General features: G+C 30.1%; 2 protein-coding genes and 1 long non-coding RNA gene across 3 annotated transcripts; all 3 read left to right on the top strand.

Annotated features, from left to right (window-relative positions):
* Positions 1-1,724: 1,724 nt before the first annotated feature.
* On the top strand, positions 1,725-2,548 carry LOC111028806. Its single transcript, XR_002603943.1, has 2 exons — positions 1,725-2,082; positions 2,176-2,548. It is a non-coding gene; the product is annotated as an uncharacterized LOC111028806 (long non-coding RNA).
* Positions 2,549-5,124: 2,576 nt separating this feature from the next.
* On the top strand, positions 5,125-16,456 carry LOC111028817 (cationic amino acid transporter 2-like). Its single transcript, XM_022307580.1, has 14 exons — positions 5,125-5,151; positions 9,437-9,662; positions 10,108-10,236; positions 12,366-12,521; positions 12,935-13,039; positions 13,132-13,287; positions 13,378-13,502; positions 14,078-14,175; positions 14,266-14,405; positions 14,495-14,597; positions 14,689-14,831; positions 15,430-15,596; positions 15,817-15,925; positions 16,203-16,456. The coding sequence occupies exons 1-14, from the start codon at positions 5,125-5,127 to the stop codon at positions 16,295-16,297; spliced, it is 1,779 nt and encodes a 592-aa protein (XP_022163272.1). The 3' UTR covers positions 16,298-16,456.
* Positions 16,457-16,829: 373 nt separating this feature from the next.
* Positions 16,830-27,058, top strand: LOC111028824 (cationic amino acid transporter 2-like). Its single transcript, XM_022307585.1, has 14 exons — positions 16,830-17,314; positions 20,432-20,657; positions 21,669-21,797; positions 22,149-22,304; positions 22,717-22,821; positions 22,913-23,068; positions 23,147-23,271; positions 23,643-23,740; positions 23,838-23,977; positions 24,074-24,176; positions 24,258-24,400; positions 25,056-25,222; positions 25,435-25,543; positions 26,810-27,058. Exons 1-14 carry the CDS (start codon positions 17,288-17,290, stop codon positions 26,902-26,904), a joined length of 1,779 nt encoding a protein of 592 aa, XP_022163277.1. The 5' UTR covers positions 16,830-17,287; the 3' UTR covers positions 26,905-27,058.
* The last annotated feature ends 582 nt before the right edge of the window (positions 27,059-27,640 follow it).

The raw sequence follows: 27,640 nt of genomic DNA, 5'->3' as shown, positions 1-27,640 counted from the left end.
GAGATACTGGAGCGGACCAATATAGGATACCTCTACTTCCAAAATTATATTATTATGTATACCTAGCTAGTTTTAATAAAAAAAGGTTTATCCAATAATTGATGCTTGAAAACTTTTTCATTTTATTTTTATTACAAAACTGGCCTTTAGGTTAGCCAGGTTAGATGATTTATTTGTACACATTTTCATCTAATCCAATCACAGTGGTTAGTAATTAGTATAATATTATAAAACCTTATTTACATAGTTTACGAGGATGAAATTAAAAATATATTATGATAATCATGATATTATTTTAGAGACGATCTTTGAGAAGTAATATTGAGACTTGTAAATTATAATGATCATTACAAAGTATGTTACAAAATTATAGAATTATTCATCCCTCGGTAACACTTTAGAGTGATATTTGGGTCGAAACATATAAGCTGAACAGTGAGATGTGCTCAGATTCATAATCAGTATCAAATACCGTTACTTTTTTAAAGTGTAAAATATTTTAATATGCCTTTAATCTATTATTATTATATTTTAGAAAGTATAAAAGTCATAGTGGGGGGAGAGGGATAAGTTAATATTTACCACTCCTTACACTCACTCACAACCCACGCCACGCCATTGTATAAATTCATTGTACTCATTAATTTAAAATGTCATATTTTTAATTATATATTTTTTTTAATACAAATATATATTAATAGATAGTAGAAACTCAATCCAAACAAATGAACTAAGTGTATAAAAAAAAAAGGTGTCACGGAAACATATTCTCTACTCCTATGCGTTAAAAGCAATCTAGAATTCATCACGACTCAAACTCTCTTGTCTATTCACTATTTGAATCGAAGAATTTATGGGTGCATCTGTTAAGCTTAGAGTTCGTCACTCGGCGGATGTCAAGGTTAAAAATGTTCGCAGATTTTCCACTCAAAATTATCAGTTATTATCGCAAGGTTAATGGTAGGTTAGGTATGTATTTATTATAGGTGTAGGTATACTATTGCTGCAGAGTGCAGATATTATATTAAAATAGAATAATATTATCGTCAAGCATACATTACAATATCACAATTAATTAATTAATTTTTTTTCAGTGATCTAAAGCAGTGCTTTTCAGCTTATTTTTAAGATGGAACCCTAATTTAGATTCATAAAAATGATGACACACTTAAAAAAATTAATCGGTTTTTGAAGTAGTAACAATTAAAAAATATACATAACTATAAGTAAATTGATAATGAAATATGAGAGTATCTAATATCTTCAAAATAATTGTTCTTCTTATCTGTGGTTTTTACCATCACGTCATAATGCCATAATAAAGTCATAAATAATATTTTATACTTTGAACACAAACAATATAAATAAACATTTTTGTTGTTGCGACACACTTGTTGAGAACCACTGGACTCTAAATCATCGGCAACTATGGCCATTAGCATGTTGTGGGGAGTTATGGTTAGGATTGAGTAACACGCAGGTGTATGTGAGGCGAGGATTCGTCGCAAAAAACCTGGGTGGTGGGTGGTCACCCATCCGGAAGCTAGAGGCGCCGTGCGATGTTTGACCGCAGCACACATAAGCAACTGTGGCCAACCACCACCCCACACCAGGCCCCAACAATTTATTATTGTTGTTGCACAGGTATATTAATCGGGTCAAACAATATATTTTATTTTTTCGCGTGTATGAACTAGTCGTTAGAAAATTCCTCTTAGTGGATTCTCTACTGTAAACTGCGCCTCGGCACATAGCATGTATTATTTGTGTACATAATTTATTCTCGCCTAGGGCATCTATCAACCTTGCCAATTTAATGCGATGCCTTACTCCAAGCTAAACAACTATTACACTTATTCACATCAAACGAAAATCAAATGACGTTTAAATGTGCCTAGTCATTCGTAGAGTACTTATATGCGTCGGCATGTTTAATAGCAACAATAATCAAAACCTTATTACAGTATGATGATTTTTTTATTATTCATTTCTAACCACCACTTCCTCGACAATATTGGTCATTGGCCGGGATTGCCGTCGAAGTGTTCTCAAGAAACCTCTTTGATCAATTTTATCCTGAAGGTAATCACTTTAAAAATCATTTTATAACAGTACCTATTATTGATTATCATAATTAGTTCATTTATTAATCGAAAACTACGATTTTGGTTTTAGCCATTCCTAGGAATTGATTTTGCTGTGCCAATATTTTGAACGAAAAATGTATGTCTATATTATATAACATGGAAAAGAAGGTCAACCAATGAACAATGAATATTTTTGAGCGAAACAATGATGAAAAACAACGGAAACTGCATGTTCACAACAAAATAACACAAATATTTAAATTAATTTACTAGGTCGTATTAATTATCTCCGATGATGTGGTTGAAAAACTTAACGATCTAAACGTGTTGGATTAATATTTTATATGAAAACCTTGAATCTAGGAATTCTTGTAATTTGTTAATAAAATAATAAAGTGTTAAAATTAATTTGAGGTCTTATATTAAATGCGATTGGAATGTGTAAATTATAAATTTTTTATAGATTTTATGTTTTATTTTCATTACTGGTTTAAATATTAGCATATAAAATATATGCATATTAATTAATAATCTAACAGTAAAATCTTTTTTACATTTAAAATAGATAGAAATAATCGCGAATAGTTTAGTGGTCACAACCACAACAAAATACACGATTTAGGTAGTTCTTATATTACATAGGTATTATATTTGTTAAACTTAAAAACTTTGTAAATATTATGGTAGATTTTAACACAGTTTAACCTTGAGAGATGCACACAAATGGTATTATGTTTTCGATTTAGAGACCATATATATAACAACTAACAATTTTCGAGATTAAAGTACGAAATAATGATTGTTACATTAGCAGTATAATAATATGGCAAGCATTAGATCGTAAATACTTTATTCGATTCTAATTATTATACTCATAACTTTTACAAGAATGATTCGATTTCGACAGTAATTTTTTTCAAAAAATACATTGGGAAAAGTCGTGTTGGATTAATTTTTGTTTTCGTGCGTAGAGATCTTAGATCTTAGATCTCTATATCATGCGTAGTCCGTGTTTGAAGCAGACCTGTTCATGCCCGAAGTACTTATTGCGCATGCGTGAGAAATGAAATAGATCACGTGGGACAATAATGTGTTATAGTGATAAGGACGATTAGGTACTGAATGCTTAGAGCATATACTGTGCTCATGCGCAGTGATGACTTCGGGCACGAACAGCTATGCTTCAAGATTTTAAACCTTAGCTCTATCCAGTGTATATGATCTAAGGTAGAGATATATGTTTTTGAAATAAGAATGGAGACGTTATGCAGGTATTATTTCAACATAGAATTTGGATGAGTTATATAATAAAACTAATTTATCTTTCTACATAAAAAGTTTTGCATTAAATAAAAATAATATGTTAAATCTACTGAAATACATTTGCTATACAAAGGGATACCGAGTTTGTGGTAAATGTGTTAAGCATAGGATCGTGATTTTCTTTCTTCGACCATAATATGATATCACCTAAAATGGCTAATAGACAAATGGAACAAACCTTATTGTCTTTAAGAACCTGCCTGCATTTACTATGATTTTGATTATGTTCCCAAAAAAGAAAAACATACACACTGCATATTATAATACAAAGGTATAATACATATTTAAATGTTGGTTTCAATGTTTCATATGTTATATAATACATCACAACAACAATATGAATATATTATATTATGATTGTGTATACATATATAATGTATATATTATTTTGGCACATGGATTGTGGCGTACATAGTACACACACACATATACACAAGAGCTGAGTAGCTGACATTAAATTCGATTAATCATTGTGGTCAATTGCTAATTTATAGGTATACAATTCCTACAGAGGTAAAAGTTGTATCGGGCGCGTCGAGCGTCGTCATCGAAACTGGCAGAGATCCAAAGGTGGATATTACCGATTACTATAAAATATATTATTCGTAAATACTTGAAACTTTTTAAGTATATTAATATTTCATAATTCAATTTTTTCTGAAAAATTAAGTCAACCTACTAGCACTAATACATAACAGTATAAGCAAATTATTTTGATCGCAATATTATAATATCATGAAATATAATTAGTAATACCTACTAAGACTGACAGACCGTCTTCGCTCAGAATCGTTTTTCGTATACAATGATTTTATATAATTGAATTTAAATTTAACACGTCCATTACGGCGACTTCTTTATAGACACATACTATTATATGAACAGCGAAGGGTATGAGCATTGAGCATTGAGCACATAACCGCCATTTTTCTAATCCATCAGATCTGACACGACGTATCCATGAACTAAACTACACGTCTGCACAAATATGTGTATCATATATAACTAAATATGGTACTGTATATATTATAAAATGAAAAAAAAAAATCTATCCAGGCCATAGGTGACGGCAGCGAAATTTTAACAATACGAAAATTACCGAACGTTTTTCGCAGAATCCCGCGGCGTCGATAACTTCTTCCATGTCATTACCATAGAACAGTTACCTAGACCGTGGTTATTATTATTATTGTGTAGTATTATTTTCCCTCGTTTGCGGTGTGCTGCTTAAGGAGTACCGTTGTACTACGGTTAAAGATATATCTTAAACCACCGTGCATAGTACCTACTACTGTCAGGTAAAAGAACGCGGGCAGACATCGCTCGTATTTCGTCGGCAGCACGCCACGCGTCCGTTCACTGCACCAAAAATAATATTTATTTATTTACACCGTGAAAGTTCGTGCATCATTGTTATAATGATCGTTATGGTCGTATTGAAACCTCGTATTATCCACATGTGATATCGTCGTAGTATTTATTTATTAATATTATTTTGACGTTTGGTTAAGTGTTTTAGTGTGCTTGCGGAGTTACGGAAAACATTGAGTACAATTTCTAGTTTTTTTTCGATATTTTAAAAACATATATTAATACACCTACCATTTAATATACGTCAGAGGTAAAGTTTCAATCGGATCTACCCGATTTTCCGTCTCAGCTGTCACCGCATTCGAAGATCACCACACTTGCTATATTGATATCATAATACTATATGATGGATGATCCTTGGTACAAATCGGTAAGGCATTCGTTTTATATGCAATTCAATAATAATCGATTCAAACTTGTGAAATGATAATAATGACCAGAGTTATAGGCGTGAAAACAAATTATTTTGAAAACCAAGAATATATACCATATATATTATAATACCTAACTCTTTAGTATAATATTAGAAATTATTTCGTTCCTTAAAGTCACTGCTAGTCTTATTGTGTAGTAAATGATTATTAATAAGTGTATACTCCAATTTTTATACATATTACACACTCGCACACAAATGTTATTTAGTCATTAGATCAAAATATTCAAAATCAATTTATGGAGCTATAAGCCTGATTACAATGTAAATACTAACAAAGGTCCTATTTAAAAAATGTGAAAATGTTTGAATCCATAAACAAGATTATTTTATAACTGTCAGAGCACTTTTTCAATTTTAGCAAATTCTTGACGAGAAAAAAACACTTTTAATATTCAAATTTTTTTATTAAATATATTAAAAAATATATATATATTAAATATTGAACATAGTATTATTGCTAAATATATATAGCCATTTGCTATTTATATAGTATTATTATTGCTCCAACCAATCTAATGAAGAATTATTTATCAAATCAAAAATCTTTATATTTTTTTTTTTAATTGAACCACAAGAACTGTTCCCAAGCAGTAGTTTTTCACCGCTGTTCGTTATGATTAGTTTTGATATATACATTTTTTTTACAAAATTTCATTTTTGAAAATTAAAAATTTCAAGTTTCCAAGCACACCTTTAAATGTCACGGCATACTAGTTTACCATGGCACACTTTTTGGGAAACACTGCACTAGAGTGTGTTTAGCAGTTTAGCTCCCAATCAATTTATTTGAAATTTTTTTTTTAAAATAAGTGTTATAACTTGCTTCATTTGATGGCACTTTCAAAAAAGTCGTTCAAACTTAATTTGGAAGTCATGGTCGATGAACTTCAAAATTTTCAATTTTTCTTAAAATCGTGTTTTTGAGTGTAAAATACTAGAATTTGAAATTTTTGGAATATTATTTTTTTGAAATGTTAGTATTTAAATGTTTAACTCTTTTGTGGAATCAGAATATTTTTCTATCGTAGGTACTTACTTTTTATATTATTGTTTATAAGCCATGTACATTTGAATTATAGAGCTATTTTCAAACATTTGCATATCAATGTAACTCAAAGTTAATTTTTTGACTTTTTTTTATTCTTTGTTAAAATCATAAGCAACTTCTATAAAAAAAATCGAATGGGAATTAAACTGCATTCGTTCCGATAATTATTATATAATAATAATATAATCCTCAGACATTTGAATAATAAAACCATAAACCTTGTAAATACACTTCAAGTCCATTTATTTTATACACAATATGTTTAAGTAGTTGTAGTGTACTATAATTCCATTAAGTACACTTAAATAAGCTTATCAAGTCAGCTTGGTCGTGCAACCGATTTTGAGCCCTAATGCTTCTATATGTTTTTCAGTATGTACTCGTATTTTAGATACGAAACGTATTTAATGGTTTACCTACTATATGGATTTTTTTAGTGAAAAATTGTTGAACTACGCTCTCATTAAAACTCGACACTAAAGTAATAATGTGATTCAAATTTTTAGATTCTGAACAAGACAAATAATGTATTGCAATTCACATAAATATATAATTTATGATTTTACAGAATTGCGGGTGTCTTATTTACATATGAAAATACTTTTTCTAGAAGAAAAATACTCTGATCATCAACTTTTAGGAAGATTTCTGGTAGAAAACCGAATCTAGTAGATACTTTTGGGAGGTAAAAATTAAAAATACTCAGTAATTACTTTTTAAATTAGTAATTAAAAAAAAACTAAAAAATATTACAAACATTAGTTAAAAATTAAAAATAAGTATTATTAAAATAATTGTTTAGTAACCTTAGTTTCAAAAATGTTAGACGGTCTAGCTCTACATAGTTTTTCATCGTATACATTGATGTATCATAATATCATCAAATTCAAATTTTAACTTATTTTGTGCAGTGCCTACAAATGACAAGTTTCTTTCGACATTTTTTGTATAACAGAGCAGTTATCTACTTGGTTTTTTTTTATAGATCCATTTAAATTGAAAATAAAATAGCTGAAGCTAGTGGAATTTTAGGGAAGTCAAACTATGGGTAGAAAATACTGATCTATTTTTCATAATATATTTATTTAATTTACCCGTTTTATACGGTTCACCTAATTTTGATTCAAATATAAACAATTTTTTACTGAAGTAAATATTTAAAATTGGTTGGATAAATATTAATTTATTATTCTTATCTACTAAATTTGAATACAAATTACCAGAAAATTATGTGATATACGTCAGGTCTTTTTATGAATTTAATAAGGAAAAATATTTATATCACGTATTACAGTTGCCAACTATCGTAAATTATCACACGATATAAAAGTAATTATATAAAAATCAAGTGTTATATAAGTTTAGGAATACGTCATAACTATAAGAATTAAAGCAGTAAAGCAATATAAATCATGCAATTATAGCAGTGTTAATATTTATATAACATTTATTTTGTGATTAACCAATAATAATCAATACTAAATACTAATATGTAAAAAAGTAAAACTTTTTATACGTTTATTCAGGGTATAACATTAGAAATGACTTAAGCGATAAAAATTTTTTTTTACCATCAGAAAGCTTCACTATTTCAAGGATAGGATCTATCTTCTATATGGTATAGACTAGGTCCATATTTTATCTTAATAAGTAGCAATTGGTTTTTTTTGCAAATTTGAGGATTTTTATAGACATAAGAGAAACAATAATAAATAATAATATAATTTTATTTATTATAGGGTTGCTTTGGTTACAGAATTTACTTTTTAGTATCATTGATAAGAAATTAGAAATTGGTTATAAGGTGCCAATTTTAAAAAGGGTTTCCTCTATAAAAATCGAGATAAAAGAGACAGTCGTCATTTTAACAGCCCTGTATTTTGTATATGATTGTGTTAAAAATCATTAGCGGCGATTAGCATTTAGTAAATCCACTCGACTTTTGAGGGAAGTTTTGAACAGCCGAGCATTAATTGGCTAATTGGACGCAAATATTTAATCGTACAGAGTTAGTATTTTCAATGGGCAACAAAGTGCATGGGATCAGTTAGTAAAATATAAATGCAACTAATTTAATTTTTACTTATATTGTAGTGTCTGTAAAGTTTAAATTTATTTCATGTAAAAATTGCCATATAAGTGCAAAATCTACGAAGAAAATATGAAATATTAAAATTGAATCACATCAATGACGTGTACTAAAGCATTTTAAAAGTGTTTGTACAAGTGTTTCCAATTGAGTATCAATTTTTAATATTTACACAACATTTATTGTTTACACGTATTAAGCATTATAGTAGAATATAAAGTGTAATTATTTATTATATTATCACAACAGCTATCTCAAAAAACAAATGTATTTGATATCAAATAGACATAAATAATAAATAATAATTACGTGATTTATATTTATAATAATGAATGTTTTAAAAAATAAAAATGTTGTGGAGTGCACCCTATCAGAGATACACATAGTAACGTTTTTAAACTATTAGTAAAAGCAAATTTCAACAGTAATAGCAAATGATTGTTTATTTCAACAAAAACTCTAGTTTCAAAAATAAAATATCTTACAAGTCGTGTGTGTAAAAGGGCTCTGGACCCAACGGCTAGGTATATCTAAATATACAGTTTTTAACCTAACTTAACCTGCGGGCTTCCCTGTGGCTTAATATTACATGCATGAGATATTAAACTTATATTCAAGTAATAATATTATTATAAAACATCTGTCTTAACAAATATACTAGACAGGTAGGTATTGAATAACTCGAAGAAAGATTCAAATTGTATAATACAACTCTTAAGGGCTCATTCTCACATCGAAAATTTGAATTTTTTTATTTTATTAATCGGTTATAATATATTTTGCTCATTTTAATTGACATTGATTTGAAAATGTTACTAGGTACTAGGTACAATAATAAATTTCAACAAATGCAATGCTTAACTTTAAACAACGATATATCACAGAACTATCCTCTTTCAAAACTACAATTTTGTTGCATATTATTTAATAATAATATGTGATGATGTTGATGATCTCGTATATTATTGCATTTCAATCGTAATTTCTTAAAAATCAAACAGTCTTATAAAATATATGATACTATATAGGTAACTCGTTATATCAAGTCTAATATTACCGTTATGATATTATGTGTTTAACAGACGGATTCGTTGACGTGGGCGTTAACGAGGAAAAAGTCAAATTTGGATGAACCGAGTAAAGAAAAACTCAACAGGGTATTGACCTTCTTTGACTTGACGGCATTGGGCACCGGTTGCACATTGGGTTGCGGCGTGTACGTGTTGGCCGGAGCAGTGGCGAAATCGATCGCCGGCCCAGCCGTAGTCTTGTCCTTCGTCATCGCCGCAGTGGTGTCTGCATTTTCCGGTAAGGACTTGACTGATTTCGGTGAAATTAAGTTTCAAGCCTATGAAACAGAGTCAAAATATTCGGAAAAAGGTTAATTTTACCAAGGGAAAGCGAAATTTTTTTTAGGATATTAACTTACCTCAAGACTTATACAACTTGCTTTTATTTCTGTAAAAACATCTTTCGGACTTCTATAACAATTTTTTTCTATAAAGTAGACAAATTAGTTCAGCTGCTTTCCAGTGATGCGGTTACCACCAGCGGACAGCATTAATTGATTTTTATTATATAGATATATCTAGGAAGAAGAAAGATTACCATGTTATAAAAATATTTATTAAATCTAGTAATTGACCTCAGACTTTCTAAAATTGTTTTTTTTCCAAATAACTACAATTTGACTGTTTTGTGATAAAACAATTAAAATGAAGGTCCAATCTAATATTTACAATAACGTTTTTAGGACTATGTTATGCTGAGTTAGCCGGTAGAGTACCCAAAGCTGGATCTGCGTACATCTACAGTTACGTGGCGGTTGGCGAGTTCACTGCGTTTATCATTGGTTGGAACCTCATCGTCGAATATCTCATTGGTAATATCGATCGTTAATATAGTTTAGCTACGATATTTTGTGTTTGCTACTTCCAAAAATAAGCACATATAACTTTCCCAATGATCCATTTTCTCTGATTTTAGTTGGGAGGACTACAAATTTTATAAAAAAAATTTTAGGCCCAGTAACTAAGTATACTGATAAAAATACCCAATGGCTTAGACCTCCATACAAGTATACAATATCCACGGCCGAATAACATGCTACCCTCAACCACAAGTAGTTGACCTAGATAATAATCTTACCTTTAAATTGTATAATAAATCAATTAATTTTGAAACTTACTAATATGCATTATTATGAATGGAAAATTGTCCGTGTTTTCCTATTAGACAGAGACGACACGTCACACGGGTTTGGTGTCCTCTCAAACGAATATTGCATACGGTCGATTATTTCAATCCAAATGTACTGATTTACTGTCAATTACCAATGAACCTAATAATGCGGTCCTATATATGAGTGTTGTTTATTAAATCTAATTCTAGATCGATCAGACTAAATTTGGTGAATTTTTGCTCTACAACTCCTATAAGTTTGAAATTTCGAATATTGAAAATGTATGACATTTGAAGTGCTTATAATTCAAAATATACATTTAAACATATCCTAAAATGTGACCTGATCTACATCAAGTAGTCATTAAATGAATTTTATTCACGAATTCAAACCAGTTTTTAGAAGTTTGATCAAGTTACTATAGATCTATCTGAATGATTGACAATAAGTTCATACAATATACAAATGAGTATTATATTATTATATTCTGTATTATTCATATTATTGTGCACGACGCCATGACGTGGCAACGTCTTATGCTCGTGAGTGAGGAAGAGCTCCGCTATTACTTTTACACTACAGTCACACACACTAATAATAATTTATTAGACACATTTACATACACACATAAAAAAATTACAATCAGTAACTCCATAAAAATTGTATTTTTGCAATACGGCTGTAGATAGAACTATCTACAAGTTACAACGGTCGTGGTTTTAAATATTCTCAAAAACTAATATCATCTTTACCTTAATATATTATTGAAACGTGAGGCGATTTCTTGTGACAGTTATATCTGAAGTTCTACCGGGCCGATTTTCACAATTTTTTTTTAAACGAAAGTACTCGGCGTGGAGATGAGCCATCGAAAGAGAAAAGTCCATAAAGTTAATTATTTTAATAGTAATTAGAAATATAAAGTTTGTCGTATTATATATACCTATATATAGGCGGCGGCCCTAGGGTTTCCATAGCTACCTGTAACTAGGCCTTTTTATATCGACGTGTAGATATGAATTGTTCCGAAAAGTTGATCGATAAAAATTATCTCGCACACATAATACAACTACAGAGCAGTGTTGTAATATTGTGTCTTCGTCCGTTTTTTTTGTACCTATCGTTTATTTGTGTTTCTTGTGACAGTTATATATCTTATTTTTTCTAACGCAAGTACTCGGACCTAACCTATTGATATAACTGGTCCTTTGGCTGGTCAGCGTATTTTATAGCCCAGAATTGATTTAACCCCGACAGTTTCTACTCTTCCCTTTTCATTTACCAGTCGTCAATTTTCGAATAGCTTTTGTACAGGGTAAAACATTAGATAAAGTAGGTTTATATTTACCCAAACCTGTGTTTAGTCATGGACCATTGTCAACTTTGTGTTGCCATGTCCAGAGTTAGATCTTTCGAAAAGTTAAAAAATAATACATTTATTAATTGCATACTATTCTAACGATGCATACATGATATATCCTTTATATTTATTTATATATACATAATTATTATTCAACTATTTGATTTTTTTTACCGTAAGTCCGTAACCCGGCAACGACGACGGTTATGCAATTCACATCCAAGCATACGGTGCTCGCAAAAAATACTGACCGTCCCGTGGTTCGCTAGAACTCAGCGATAAATAACAATTTATTATAATGTTACGATTCGTCGTTGATGATAATATTATTATAGTATTGGGTGTTTGAATTATGCGATTTTCAGGCGTTTAAAATTGTAATACACATGCAATATTATTATACATATAAATTTTTTACTTCGTCGTAGCCATATTTGTTTGTTATCAGCTTTGATTTTTTCATTTACAGGAACCGCGGGAGTAGCCAAAGCTATGAGTAATTACTGCGATTCTTTGCTGGGCAACCCACAAAAAAGATACATGACTGAATATTTTCCAATACACATCGGATTCTTGGGCAGTTATCCCGACTTGGCGTCATTCTTTGTAATCGTCATCGTCGCGCGTAAGTGTTTATATATTTGCATACAATATTCGTGTAAGTGTCTATACAGTTACAACGATATATTTAAGTGTATAATATATTATAAATGTGTTCAAAATGATTATTACTAAAAAAAAATTAAATTGAAAAATGTATATTTTAAGTAAAAAAAAGTAGGTAAAACTAACGAGTTACTAAATAGTTATTAGTTTGTATGGTATGTCATGAAATTTACCTAGGTGACTCGTTGGATCAAAAGAAAAGAATTATTAACGGATATTAATATATTGAACCTATTTAAATTATCTGGACACTTAATTTTATTGTTGAATTCAATGAATTAATTACACAATTTATTGTAATAAAAACATAATAATCTATTTGAAGTTTGACAATAACTTGCTGATTAGGTTATTTTACGTTATTTTTCATAGTATTGGTGGCTTGGGGTGTTCGTGAATCGACGTTAACCAATAACATATTTACGGCAATAAATTTGATAACTATTTCCACCGTGATTGTCACTGGGTTTTACAAAGGTGAGTGTTCTAATCAAAATTCTGACCCAATCGTAGAACGCTAAATTTTATAACGACTATAACAAGTATGTTTAAACACCGCACACTTTCAGCAAATTACTCAAACTGGTCTATTCCGAAAAGCGAAATACCACCCGAAGCAAAAGGTGGCGAGGGCGGATTCTTACCATTCGGATGGGTCGGCGTTGCAACGGGAGCTGCGAAATGTTTCTACGGATTCATCGGTTTCGATTCGATCGCCATGACTGGTGTGTATCATATTTTATTACATTCAAACTAATAATAATAATAAAAATAATAATTCTCATACGATGTATTTCTTTTATTCTTACCAACAGGTGAAGAAACGAAGAATCCCAAAAGAGACATACCGCTTGCGATCATCGCATCTCTGTTCCTGAGCACTATCGCTTATTGCGGCGTGGCCTCCATTTTGACACTCATGTGGCCTTACTATTCACAAGTATGCTTTTCACATATTTTTTACATATGTATTATGTTTTATTTATATTTTTTATATAAATAAAAAAAAATGGTTGACTATTAATTATGTAAGTATACATTCAAATAATGTACATTCAATAAGCTTATAATAATTGGGAAGGAAAATAGTTAATTAATAAGATAAGTTATTGATTTTGCACATAATGAAAATTATAAAAAATATGTACTGTATATATTATTTTATGTTGTACATACATGCGTATACGTACGTAGTAAGCACTTTATACACAATACCTACAAATATAATTTTATGTGTGTGCTGTAATTTTAATAGGTTAAAAGGGATGGGGATGCAATTGTGTTACGAATTTGATGAGCAATCTTACTGTATTCAGTCGAGTCGAAACAGAAAAAAGTGTGCAATCGTATAGAACCCCCCCCCCCCAAATTTTCTAACCGATGTCAAACTAATTAAAACTTAAAACTTAAAGACAATCGCAACAAATATTTTCAGAAAGTCGATCATCAGGGAATAATTACGTAGAGTACTTCACATTGTTTTATTATATTAATATATCAACGTATGGCTTTTAGGATGCGGATGCACCACTTCCAGCTCTTTATGAAAATTTGGATATGCCGACGATAAAGATTATAGTTTCAGGTGGTGCTATATTCGCATTGTGCACGAGGTACGTCCGCATCCACGACGACGTATCACAGCGTTGTAACAGCTAATATATATACTTATTTATTTGTATCTTTACGTTATCATTATACAGTCTTTTGGGTACACTATTTCCCCTGCCTCGTATCTTGTACGCTATGGCTAGAGATGGTCTTCTTTTCAAGTTCATGTCGAATATCAACACTACGACCATGACCCCTCTGATATCCACAATCATTTGCGGACTTTTAGCCGGTAATATACTGAAGTTACGAAAACTCATCGTTTGAAAAGTCAATTGCATTTTTCAATAATCTATACAAATCTATATTCGTTCTTATCAGGTATTTTAGCCGCCGTATTCAATCTCGAGCAGCTCATTGATATGGCGTCCATTGGCACACTTCAGGCCTACACGATCGTTTGCATTTGTGTGTTGATATTGCGGTTAGTCCTAGGCGTTTTCAATAGCAGCTGCGTACGGTTTTTAAGGGTGAAACAAATATGATGAACGTAATATTTCATTAATATTTAACAGGTACACCGATAACAGCCTACCCATCCAAGACAACGTTACGAAGTCGAAAAGCATAACGGTTTTCACTTGGTTGAATTTGTCGAACGCAAAAGTGCCGAACTCGGACACTCAATACATTTCAAGGGCATTGATATTTATATTCAGTATGTATATAATATATTATTGGCTATTTATTGTGTTATTATGATACAATCCTCACAAAATAAGTGGACCTACTTTGTCCCGCACCTAGTCACCCGCGATCGTGTGTGTGTGTATTATCATTGGTTATATTAAATAGGTACTACAGATTGATCACTATAGAATTCATAAATATATATAATATATATATGTCGAAAGAAGTTAAATAAAAAAAAAATAGTGGTTAATTGAGAATAACTGGGCGAGGTTTATTATAGTTTGAGGAGAAAATCAGCTAAGTACTCCAACAGTAAGAAAAGTTAACACTAAAACTTAGAACATTTCGACAGGAGCTTCAGTCGTTGTAAGGCCGTAATAAACCATATATTGATAGATGTAAATATATAGAGAAATACAAAGAGCCGTCGGTCTTGTGGACACAAAAGGTCAATTACCAATAAAATAATATATGTACACAAATTATTGTAAATATAGAATAAAATCGCCGTCAAGGCGTACAAATAAAAGCATTACAATACGCATAAGTTCATTACCCGGTTTAGGTATAAGCACGATGCCGGTTTAGTTATCTGAAATGTTACAAACTGTATTTCAATATAGGTGTATGTACTATTGTGTTTGGAATAAGCTTGGCAAATATGCAATCACATCATGGAAACACGAGGAACGTACTAATGATGGTAAATGTAATAGCACTTTTGGTGTTGTTGGTCACGTTGTTCATGCTGGGTAGACTTCCGACCGCCGTGGAAGATCTATCATTCAAGGTATGAGTATGCTTGATATAGAAAATACAAACAGTTTTACGTACTAGGCTTTCAAATTCAGTTTGAAGAATAATGTAAGATGGCATTGATATTTCTTCTAAAAAATCATGCTACTTACACATATTATATAAATTATAATCGAATGAAAGTTTTCTAGTTGAAAAAATACTAAAAAAAAATTACAGTAAGTAATTTGGTTTTTTTTAAAATTTTTATTTAGGTACCGTTGGTTCCCATCATACCATGTTTGAGCATTGTATTAAATGTTTATCTGATGATGGAACTAGAGTACAAGACTTGGATAAGTTTCAGCGTGTGGCTTATATGTGGTAAGTTCATCTAATTATACATACATTTTTAACCAAATATAATCAATTTTGTCAACCCTTATTTTCTTGCAAATCATGAAAGTGGCTAGTAGTCAGAATTACGTGAGCTAAATACTTTTAGGTAATTGCTTCTTAGTTTTATCTATGATGATCAATATACTTATTGAATAATTATTGATATAGTATGATTCTTCAAACACTCCTTAGTCCTTATTAAATTTTTCTTTACTCTAAATTTTGACTTAAAATTTTATATTGTCCGTCTAAATGATTACAGGATTATTGATCTATTTGTTCTATGGCATCGGCCATAGTTTGGAAGGTAATAAGCAAAAAATTCACCAAAACCCAATTCAAATCAAACTGAGTTAGTTATTTGGATACTTATAGAATTACTCATACGCATGAATCAATTTCGTTGGATTCTTCATCTATTTTAAAATATTTACGTACTTATATTGTATACCTAAGTATTTTTGTTTAACATATCTAATAATTATCTTATTTTTGTAATTATATTCAATGCCATTGTCCAAAAATATAATTATGTCAAAATGTATTTAAGTTAATGTAATATAAATGTAACATCTATTTGAAAATAAAATTAATTTGATATTATCATATCAGATTTATTTTTAAAAAATACGTCTGTACAAATAAAATGTAAAAAAAAACGAAATCTTTCGAGGCCATATAGGTGGCGGCAGCGGAATTTTAACAATACGAAAATTACCGAACGTTTTTCGCTGAATCACGGTGCAGTCACAACTTCTTCCATGTCTATTACCATAGAAATATTAGAATAATTACCTATACCTAGGTTATTATTATTATTGTATACTATTATTTTCCTTCGTTTGCAATGTGCTGCTTAAAGAGTACCGCTGTTCCATGGTTAAAGATATATCTTAAACCACCGTGCATAGTACCTACTACTGTCAGGTAGAAGAACGCGAGCAGATATTGCTCGTATTTCGTCGGCAGCACACCGCGCGTCCGTTCGCTGCACCAAAAATAATATTTATTTATTTACACCGTGAAAGTTCGCGCATCATTGTTATAATGATCGTTATGATCGTATTGAAACCTCGTATTATCCACATGTGATATCGTCGTAGTATTTATTTATTAATATTATTTTGATGTTTGGTTAAATGTTTTAGTGTGCTTGCGGAGTTACGGAAAACATTGAGTACAATTTTTAGTTTTTTTTCCGATATTTTAAAAACATAATATATTAATACACCTACCATTTAATATACGTCAGAGGTAAAGTTTCAATCGGATCTACCCGATTTTCCGTCTCAGCTGTCACCGTATTCGAAGATCACCACACTTGCTATATTGATATCATAATACTTTATGATGGATGATCCTTGGTACAAATCGGTAAGTCATTCGTTTTATATGTTATCTAAAAATAATCGATTTCAACTTGCGAAATGATAATAATGACCAGAGTTATAGGTGTGAAAACAAATAATTTTGAAAATCAAGAACATAATATAATATCACACAATATTTTTAACTAACTATACCTACCTGGCTACCTGCAGTATAGTATAATAGGTATACATTAACCATGTAATCGAAGACAATACGCGCGTATTTGCCAAACTCGTTATTTAAATTATTATGAAATTCTTACAAATGGAACTTCAAGTTCAAGGAATATTGTTTACCTCTTGAAGAATAAAGAAAACTATTCAAAATGTGTAAAAATTTACTTTTGTAAGGTAGTACTATAAAATTAATTTTTTGTTGAATTTTTATGCGCATAATTAATCTTCCACTTTAGTTCCTCCAATGGGAGGATGGGATGATGGGTTCTTCAATCCTTAAACAATGTCCTTTATTTTTCATTTTATACTTGTAATAACCTTTTTATATCTATACTAATATTTTATTCTGATATTTTATTTTTGATATTTAAGTTTTGAAAACTTTAATTCTCACTGACGTTTTATAGAAATGGTAAAAGTCGACGGGACTGTATAAAATTACAATTAAAATGATTGACCGATAGCGGCAGTAGTTTAGTCATTATCGTTTCACAAAATAATAATGAATAGAATTGTATTACCTGGGACACGGGCAGAGAACAATACATATAGCGCACGCGACACAATACAATACTTTATTATATTGGAAAAACGTGTCATTTTTTAGGAGCTGTGTTTAGGCAATTCTTCCGTTCCTTAAAGTCACTTCTAGTCTTATTGTTTAGTAAATGATTATTAATGTGTGTATACTGTTCACCAATCATCATATATACAATCTGTACACACATATTACACACTTGCCTACAAATGTTATTTAGTCATTACATCAAAATATTCAAAATCAATTTATGGACTTGAAATACCTATACGCCTAACAATAATGTATTTACTAACAAAGGTCCTATTTAAAAAATGTGAAAATATTTGAATCCATAAACAAGATAATTTTGTATCTATCAAAAAATATTTTAAATATTTACAATTTTTTTTATTAAATTTTATTAAATATAGTATTGTGCTCCGACCGATCTAAAGAAGATTCTTCATCAAATTAAGTTGAAAAATTGATAGGGTTTACAGAGGCTTTTTAATAAAAATTAGGCATAAATGCAATTTAGATCCTAACTGATTTCTTTCAAAATGTTTGTTTTTGCATGTTTAATTTGATGGCACATTCAAAAAAAGTCGTCCAAACTTCATTTGGAAGTTATGGACAAAAACTTCAAAATTTTAAATTTTTTTAAAAAACCAAAATTTTAAATTTTAAATGTTAGTATTTATATGCTTAACACTTTGGTGAAATCATAATTTACGTATCGCACTTACTTTATATGTTATTGTTTATAAACCATGTACAACTGAATTAAAGTGTTATCTTAAACATTAGCTATGTAAATTAATGTTGATTTTTTTTCATTCGGTGTGTGATGACATAAAGAAGTTATTGGTGAAATCAGAATAAATTTATAATTACATAATCCTCGGAATTTTGAATAACATAACCATAAACCTTGTAAATACACTTCAAATCCATTTATTTTATATAAAATGAAAATGAAAATTGAATAACATCAGTGACGTGTTCAAAAGCATTTATAAAGAAAAGTACAAGTTTTCCCATTTGAGTATCAATTTTTTTTTAAAAATATATTTAGAATCTGTACGATACAATGGTATAATGAGTAAGCGTGTTGACATACATAATTTGACAGGCCAGCAGTGCCACCTGACCAGAAATTTAATTATTTTTTTTTAGTTAGTAATTTTTTTTAAAGCATTGAGCAGGTCTCTTGGCCATTTTCTTATTAACCTTCTAGGAATGAGTGAGGTAGTGAATAGATTTTTAATTAGTGGAATTGAATGAGCGCGAAGTTTTGAGTGAAATTTTATGTAATGGGATATAGCTAAGTCGTTGAGGGTTGCCGGTTGGAATATTAAGGTCTTTGTGGAGGTTTTTGTTGGTTACATACTAAGGGGCAAAGGTTATTAAGCGTAGACATATGGATTGGAAAGCTTGCAAGGTTTTAGTGTTTGATGGCTTTGCTGATCCCCATAGTTGGATGCCGTAAACCCAAGCCGGACGAACTATCGATTTGTATATCGTAACTCGTAAGTTTGATGGCTAGAGAAAGTTTCGATTTTAATAGCGGTCTCAGGAGATGTAGTCTCGAGTTCACAGAGTAGTTTTTTTTTTACACAAATTGTTATTGTTTACACATATTAAGTATTATTGTATAATATAAAGTGTAATTATATATTATATTATTATCACAACAGCTATCTCAAAAATCAAATGTATTTTATATCAAATAGACTTAAATAATAAATAATAACTACTTCAACGGTAATAGCAAATGATAGTTTATTTCAAGAAAAACTCAAGTTTAAAAAATAATATATTTTACAAGTCGTGTGTGGTGAGTGGCGTAAAAGGGCTCCGGACCCAACGGCTAGGTACATACTGTTTTTAATCTAACTTAATCTACGCACTCCCTGCGGCTTAATATTATATGTATGAACTATGAGATATTAAACTTATATTCAAGTAATAATAATTATAATAAAACATCGTCGTAAAAAATGTACGAAGTAAGTATGCGTTGAATAAAACGAAGAGAAATTAAAATTGCATAATCTTAATGATACGATGGGCTCATTCTCTCATTAAATTTTTTTTTTTTTTTAAACAGTCATATGTTTTATGCATTTTAATTAACATTAATTTGAAAATGTTAGTATTTGCTTGGTACAACAACAAATTCAATTCTAAACTTCAAAGAACGACCCATCACAAAACTCACCCCTCCCAAAACCATGATTTTGTAACATATTATTACTTATTTAATAATTATATATGATGATGTCGATGATATATTATTGCATTTCAATCGTAATTTCTTAAAAATCAAACCTTCTGATAATATAATATATAGTATACGATTTTGTATGGGCTACTCATTATATCAAGTCTAATATTACCGTTATGATATTATGTATTTAACAGACGGATTCGTTGACGTGGGCGTTAACGAGGAAAAAGTCAAATTTGGACGAACCGAGTAAAGAAAAACTCAACAGGGTATTGACCTTCTTTGACTTGACGGCATTGGGCACTGGTTGTACATTGGGTTGCGGTGTGTACGTGTTGGCCGGAGTAGTGGCCAAATCTATCGCCGGCCCAGCCGTAGTCCTGTCCTTTGTCATCGCCGCAGTGGTGTCTGCATTTTCCGGTAAGGACATCCCCGATTTCTGTGGAATTAAGTTTCAAGCCTATAAAACAGAGTCAAAATATTCCGACGTTGGATAATTTTATCAAGGGAGTTCGAAGTTTTTCCTGGATATTAACTTACTTCTCGGCTCAAGGTATAATAATATCAGAGATATAGGCATAGTATATAGGGAACACATATGGTAGCCCATTAATGAACAGTATTTCATTTTTATTATATCATAATATTTGTTCTACCAGGCGTTGCCTGTACCAAAGATTTATTTTTTTTTATTTTAAATATTATATTTGTAAAAAAATGTTATAATGTTAAAATATTTTAACTCATAATTAAATTAGTCAAATAATATATTGTACTCAACTGCAACCATTTAAATAAAAAATAAAACAATTTTTTTTTTGTATACTCAAGAAAAATTTATAAACTACCCTTTAACTACCTATAGAGGTTATAATTTATAGAGTACCTATAACGTCAAACAAAGCCAATAAACAAACTAGAAGTTTTAATGAATCTATTGATGTGAATTTTTTGAAAACCGTTCAATAGTTTTTCAGTCTATTAACTTCGAACAAACAATTCGAGTAAACAATAAAGTGACCAAATAAAAAAATTATAAGTTAAAATTATTATATTCAATCATACCTAATAAACATTTTAATGTTAAAATTTGTCACCATTTATATAGAAAAAAAAATATTAATTTTTATTATTATATAATACGTAACTAATAACATTTACAAACAAACGAAAACGTATAGAAAAATCTCCAGGAAAAATGACTTAGTTTTTTTTCAGAGATTTATATTTTCCAGCGACTTTTACAAATTTTTATTTCTGTGAAAACCTCATTGAGACTTTTACAAATATTTTTTTCTAACAAATAGCCAAATGAGTCCAGCTGTTCTCCAGTGATGCGATTTGTTTTTTCTAAATAACCATGATTTGACTGTATTGTGATAAGAAAATTAAAATTAAGGTCCAATTTAATTTTCACACAAACGTCTTTAGGGCTGTGTTATGCTGAGTTAGCTGGCCGAGTACCCAAAGCTGGATCAGCGTACATCTACAGTTACGTGGCGGTTGGCGAGTTCACCGCGTTTATCATTGGTTGGAATCTAATCATCGAATATGTCATTGGTAATATCGATCTATTTTTCTCTATTGTATAGTTGAACTGACCACAAATTTTATAAAAAAATTTAAGCCAAGTAACTAAATATATAGGTAAAAAAACCACTGGCTTAGACCCCCATATAACATCAACGGCCGAATAACATGCTATATTCTCAACCAAAAGTAGTTGACCTAGATAATAATATTGCATTTAAACTGTATAATATGATAGTATTATTAAAGTATTGGGTTTTTGAATTTTGCGATTTTCAGGCGTTTAAAATTTTAATACTTATGCAATATTATTAACTTATAATTTTTTAACCTCGTCATAGCCATATTCGTTTGTTACCGGCTTTTATTTTTTATTTACAGGAACCGCGGGAGTAGCCAAAGCTATGAGTAATTACTGCGATTCTTTGCTGGGCAACCCACAAAAAAGATACATGACTGAATATTTTCCAATACACATCGGATTCTTGGGCAGTTATCCCGACTTGGCGTCATTCTTTGTGATCGTCATCGTCGCGCGTAAGTGTTAATATATTTGCATACAATATCGTGGAGTGTCTATACAGTTACAACGATATATTTAAGTGAATAATATATTATAAATGTGTTCAAAATGATTATTACTAAAAAAAATTTAATTGAAAAATTTATATTTTAAGTAAAAAAAAGTATTTAAAACTATCGAGTTACTAAATAGTTATTAGTTTGTATAGGTATGTCATGAAATTTACCTAGGTGACTCGGGGAATCAAAAGAAAAGAATTATTAACGGATATTCATATATTGAACCTATTTAAATTATCTGGATACTTAATTTCATTGTTGAATTCAATGAATTAATTACACAATTTATTGTAATAAAACCTTAATAATCAATTTGTAGTTGGAACAATACTTATCTGATTAGATTATTTTACGTTATTTTTCATAGTATTGGTGGCTTGGGGTGTTCGTGAATCGACGTTCACCAACAACATATTTACTGCAATAAATTTGTTAACTATTTCCACCGTGATTGTCACCGGGTTTTACAAAGGTAAGTGTTATAATCAAAATTGTGACCCAATCGCAGGACGCTTAATGTTTTACAACGACAATAACAACTAAGTAGAAACGCACAATTTCAGCAAATTATTCAAACTGGTCTATTCCGAAAAGCGAAATACCACAAGAAGCAAAAGGTGGTGAAGGTGGATTCTTACCATTCGGATGGGTCGGCGTAGCAGCGGGAGCTGCAAAATGTTTCTACGGATTCATCGGTTTCGATTCTATCGCCACGACTGGTGAGTATCATATAATTTTATATTCCATCAAAATCAATTTTGTAGTCTGTGTATGATGGTTTTTTTTTATTCTTACAGGCGAAGAAACGAAAAATCCTAAAAGAGACATACCGCTTGCGATCGTCGCGTCTCTGTTCCTGAGCACAATCGCTTATTGTGGCATGGCCACTGTTATAACACTCATGTGGCCTTACTATTTACAGGTATGATGGTATGACATTTTTTTTTTTTGTTTAACGATTGATTGTGTATAAAAAATATTGTCCTACACCGTTCGTGGAGTATGTATATTGTATACCCTTGCTCTGCAACATTCGTTTGACATCAGTTTCAATTAAAAAACCTATTAATTTGCTATATCAAGTCTGTATGGACCGCGTGTATATATATACACTAGTATTGTCAGTGTTGTGGTTGGGGGGTGAGGAATCAATACCAAAAAATTAATACTAGTTACGTATTATAAATACAATCCCGGAAAATATTTTGTGAAAAGTCGATAGTGAGAGAAGACGTATATCGTACAGTACACAATGTTATTTCATAATATTAATATCGATTTACTGTTTTTCAGGATCCGGATGCACCACTCCCGGCCCTCTATGAAAATTTGGGTATGACGACGATAAAAATTATAGTCTCGGGTGGTGCGATATTCGCAATGTGCACGAGGTACGTTCACCTCCTAGACGACGTATCACAGTGCTGTCTATGTAACAACTCATATTTTATTTTTTATTTATTTGTACCTTTCGTTATAATTATACAGTCTTTTGGGTGCAACATTTCCACTACCTCGTATCTTGTACTCGATGGCTAGCGACGGTCTGCTTTTCAAGTTCTTGTCAAACATCAACTCCACGACTAAGACCCCTCTGATATCCACTATTATTTGCGGAGTTTTCGCTGGTAATATACCCGAGATGCAAATATTCGTCGTTGGGTTCACCTGCCAGTAATCGAATTTTTTTATAACCTATAAATACCTATTTTCTATGTTATCAGGTACTTTGGCCGCCGTATTCAATCTCGAGCAGCTCATCGATATGGCGTCCATCGGCACACTCCAGGCTTACACGATCGTTTGCATTTGCGTGTTGATATTGAGGTTAGTCTGAGGCGTTTTCGATAGTCTGTAGCAGCTGTTTACGTTTTTTAAGGGCGAAACGAATGTATTATTGTTTAACAGGTACACCGATAACAGTTCGTCCATCCAAGACAACTTTGCTATGTCGAAAAGTATCACGGTTTTCACATGGTTGAATTTGTCGAACGCAAAAGTGCCGAACTCAGACACTCAATACATTTCAAGGGCGTTGATATTTATATTTAGTATGTGTGTAATATATTATTGCATTATTATGATACAATCCTCTCAAAATAAGTGAATCTACCTTTTCTTGTACCTATTAACCTGCGTTGTTGTGTGTGTATTAATATTTAACTAATTAAATAGGTACTAAAGATTGATCACTATAGATTTCATAAATAAAAACATATATATATGCTGAAAGGGGTTGAATAAAAAAAAACTAGTGGTTAATTGAAAATAACTTGGGAGGTTTATTATAGTTTGAGGAGAAAACCAGCTGAGTAAGACTCCAACAGTAAGAAAAGTTAACACCAAAACTTAGAACATTCCGATTAGAGCTTAAGTCACCCAGTAAGGCTGCAATAAACCATGTATTGATATATGTATATTTTACATTGTACATATATATAATAAGGTTAATATATATATATAATTATTATATTAACAAAGACAAAGAGTGGTCGGTCCTGTGGACACTAACAGACAATTACCAACAAAATAGTTTATAATATTATACTCAAATTATTGTAAATAATAAATAAAATCTCTGCCAAGGAGTACAAATAAATGTATTACAATGTGTATAATATACTAACATATTATGTTCATTAGCACGATGCCTGTATAGTTAGCCGAAATGCAAGACGTTGAGTTACAAACTGTATTTCAATATAGGTGTATGTACAATTGTGTTTGGAATAAGCTTGGCAAATATAGAATCACATTATGGAAACACGAGGAACGGACTCATGATAGTAAATTTAATAGCACTTTTGGTGTTGTTGATCACGTTGTTCATGCTGGGTAGACTTCCGACCGCCGTGGAAGATCTATCGTTCAAGGTATGAGTATTTCTGATAAAAAAATTATAAACAGTTTTACGTACTAGGTTTTCAAATTTAGTTTTAAGAATAATGTTTGATGCATTGATGTTTATTCTAGTAAATCATGCTATTTACACATATATAAATAATAATCGATTGACATTTTTCGAGCTGAAAAAATACTAAAAATGTTTAAAGTAATTCGATTTATTTTTAATTTTTTTATTTAGGTACCTTTGGTTCCCATCATACCATGTTTGAGCATTGTATTAAATGTTTATCTGATGATGGAAATAGACTACAAAACTTGGATAAGTTTTAGTGTGTGGCTTTTATGTGGTAAGTTCATCTAGTTATACTTACATTTTTAGCCAAATATGCTGAATGCTGTCAATACTTTTTTGCTTGAAACTCGTGAAAGTGCATTACGTCTATTGCATGTTTTTACCCTTATTGAGTAAAATTCACCCCAAGTGAAAATTATGATGTGGCTAGTTTTAGATTCAGATCAGTTCTGTGTCTAGCGTCTCTTTTGTTCTATGATTTTATTTGATTACTTTATTTTTTTTGATTTATCATTTACGTATGATACAATTTTTGTTTTTAAGTAAAAAATATTGATTAATTATGTATGAAATATTTTCCATACTTTCATTGACATTTAAAATCTTACGTTTGTTTTCATATTTTAATATAATACACACTGAAATTTTCAAAAAATTAAAATTCATTTTCAATTATTGCCTATTTATACCACAAACTTATTCATACTATTCTACGGTTAGTCAGTATTGATTCAAAAGTTAATAACAATAATATATGATTTATATATAAACTATTATAAATCCAATGTTTTCGTCAAACCTACCTAACCTAACCTAACGAATTGAACCGACTGTAATTATTATAGTAAAAATAATTACTATACCATATAGTAAGATTATACCTAAATGTATAATGGATTATAGGTACTTAGGCAGACAGATTATCTCCAATTACGGTCGATTTTCGTACGCAATGATATATCATTAAAAAAAATTTAATTCAACAAATCTATACCAGTGTCTTAAGAAATTCATAATTTTAAATTTTCAGTGATAACCTATAGTGATATAGAAACTTATACTCGATTTCCACATTCCACACCTATAGATTTATTGTTAACTTCGAACATTTTTTACCAAAACATTTATCATTAAGTAACAATGTATGTTATTATATTAAAGTGATCAATACACATGTTTTTGGCATGTGAACACGTGATCGACTCGCATATCACATAGTAAATCTGAAATAGAAAATTTAAAACCTATGGCTGCAGTTCGTTAAATATTGGTTATAACTGAATTTATTAATTAGAGTAAATTTTATAATTATTACTCTAGATTAGATAATCGGGGAAAAACGTATTCAATTAGTAATTAGGAATTACCAGACAAAAATACGTTTGGGTAATTATTCTTAGTTGTAGGTATTATAATCAATGTATCAATTGATTATAAATTATAATTATTGATAGAATACGATCTTTCAAACAATGATTATTAAATTCTTCTTTACTCTAAATGTTTGTTTAAAAATTTTACATTATCTTAATGTTTACAGGATTATTGATATATTTGTTCTATGGCATCGGTCATAGTTTGGAAGGCAATAAACAAAAAATTCACCAAAACACAATTCAAATCAAACTGAGTTAGTTATCTGGATACTTATAGAATTACTCATACGTATGAATCAATTCCGTTGGATTCCTCATCTATTTTGAAATATTTATGTACTTATATTGTATACCTAAGTACTTAACAGTATTTATATACTATTTTTGTTTAACATATCCAATAATTATCGTATTTGTGTAATTATAATCAACGTCATAGTCCAAAAATATAATTATGTCAAAATGTATTTATGTTAATGTAATATAAATTTCGCATCTATTAGACGTTCTGAATTTCTGATCAGTTGAAAAATGAAGAAAAGTTGTACGTATTCTGCAAACGAAACTTCATTTTTATAAATCACATAATTATGCACTATATGGATATGAAACACAGACATTTAGTAGTACGAAATCTGTGCATGCACATAAGTTTACATAACGAAACAATTATACAAATTAATATAAATATATATAAATATTAATAAAAAATTATCTGAAGTATGAATCCAGTACATCTTTTTGATAGGTATGTAACTATATTTTGTATGACATGGGCATGATGCTCAGTGGCTGATTATGATATTCAGCCACTCAAATCAGATATACATAGTAATAACTTATTATTTACTCTACTCTAAATTATATTATTATAATAATACAATGACATATTAGATGAGATAGCATTGTGTATTTATGTTTTTACATACATTTTTAAATATTATCGTTCATTTAATGATAATCTATACACTTCATATTATTGTTATATACACCAC

This window comes from Myzus persicae, unplaced genomic scaffold, assembly GCF_001856785.1.
Source record: "Myzus persicae strain clone G006 unplaced genomic scaffold, MPER_G0061.0, whole genome shotgun sequence".
Taxonomy (NCBI): Eukaryota; Metazoa; Arthropoda; class Insecta; order Hemiptera; family Aphididae; genus Myzus; species Myzus persicae.
This window is presented reverse-complemented; position numbering and strand designations above follow the sequence as displayed.

Coding starts and splice junctions, on each gene's coding strand:
- LOC111028817 (XM_022307580.1), top strand. CDS start 5,125: ATGATGGATGATCCTTGGTACAAATCG. Junction 13,503..14,077: donor TGTGGCCTTACTATTCACAA/GTATGCTTTTCA, acceptor TATGGCTTTTAG/GATGCGGATGCACCACTTCC. Junction 14,832..15,429: donor GGCATTGATATTTATATTCA/GTATGTATATAA, acceptor ATTTCAATATAG/GTGTATGTACTATTGTGTTT.
- LOC111028824 (XM_022307585.1), top strand. CDS start 17,288: ATGATGGATGATCCTTGGTACAAATCG. Junction 17,315..20,431: donor ATGATCCTTGGTACAAATCG/GTAAGTCATTCG, acceptor TGTATTTAACAG/ACGGATTCGTTGACGTGGGC. Junction 25,544..26,809: donor TAGTGTGTGGCTTTTATGTG/GTAAGTTCATCT, acceptor TAATGTTTACAG/GATTATTGATATATTTGTTC.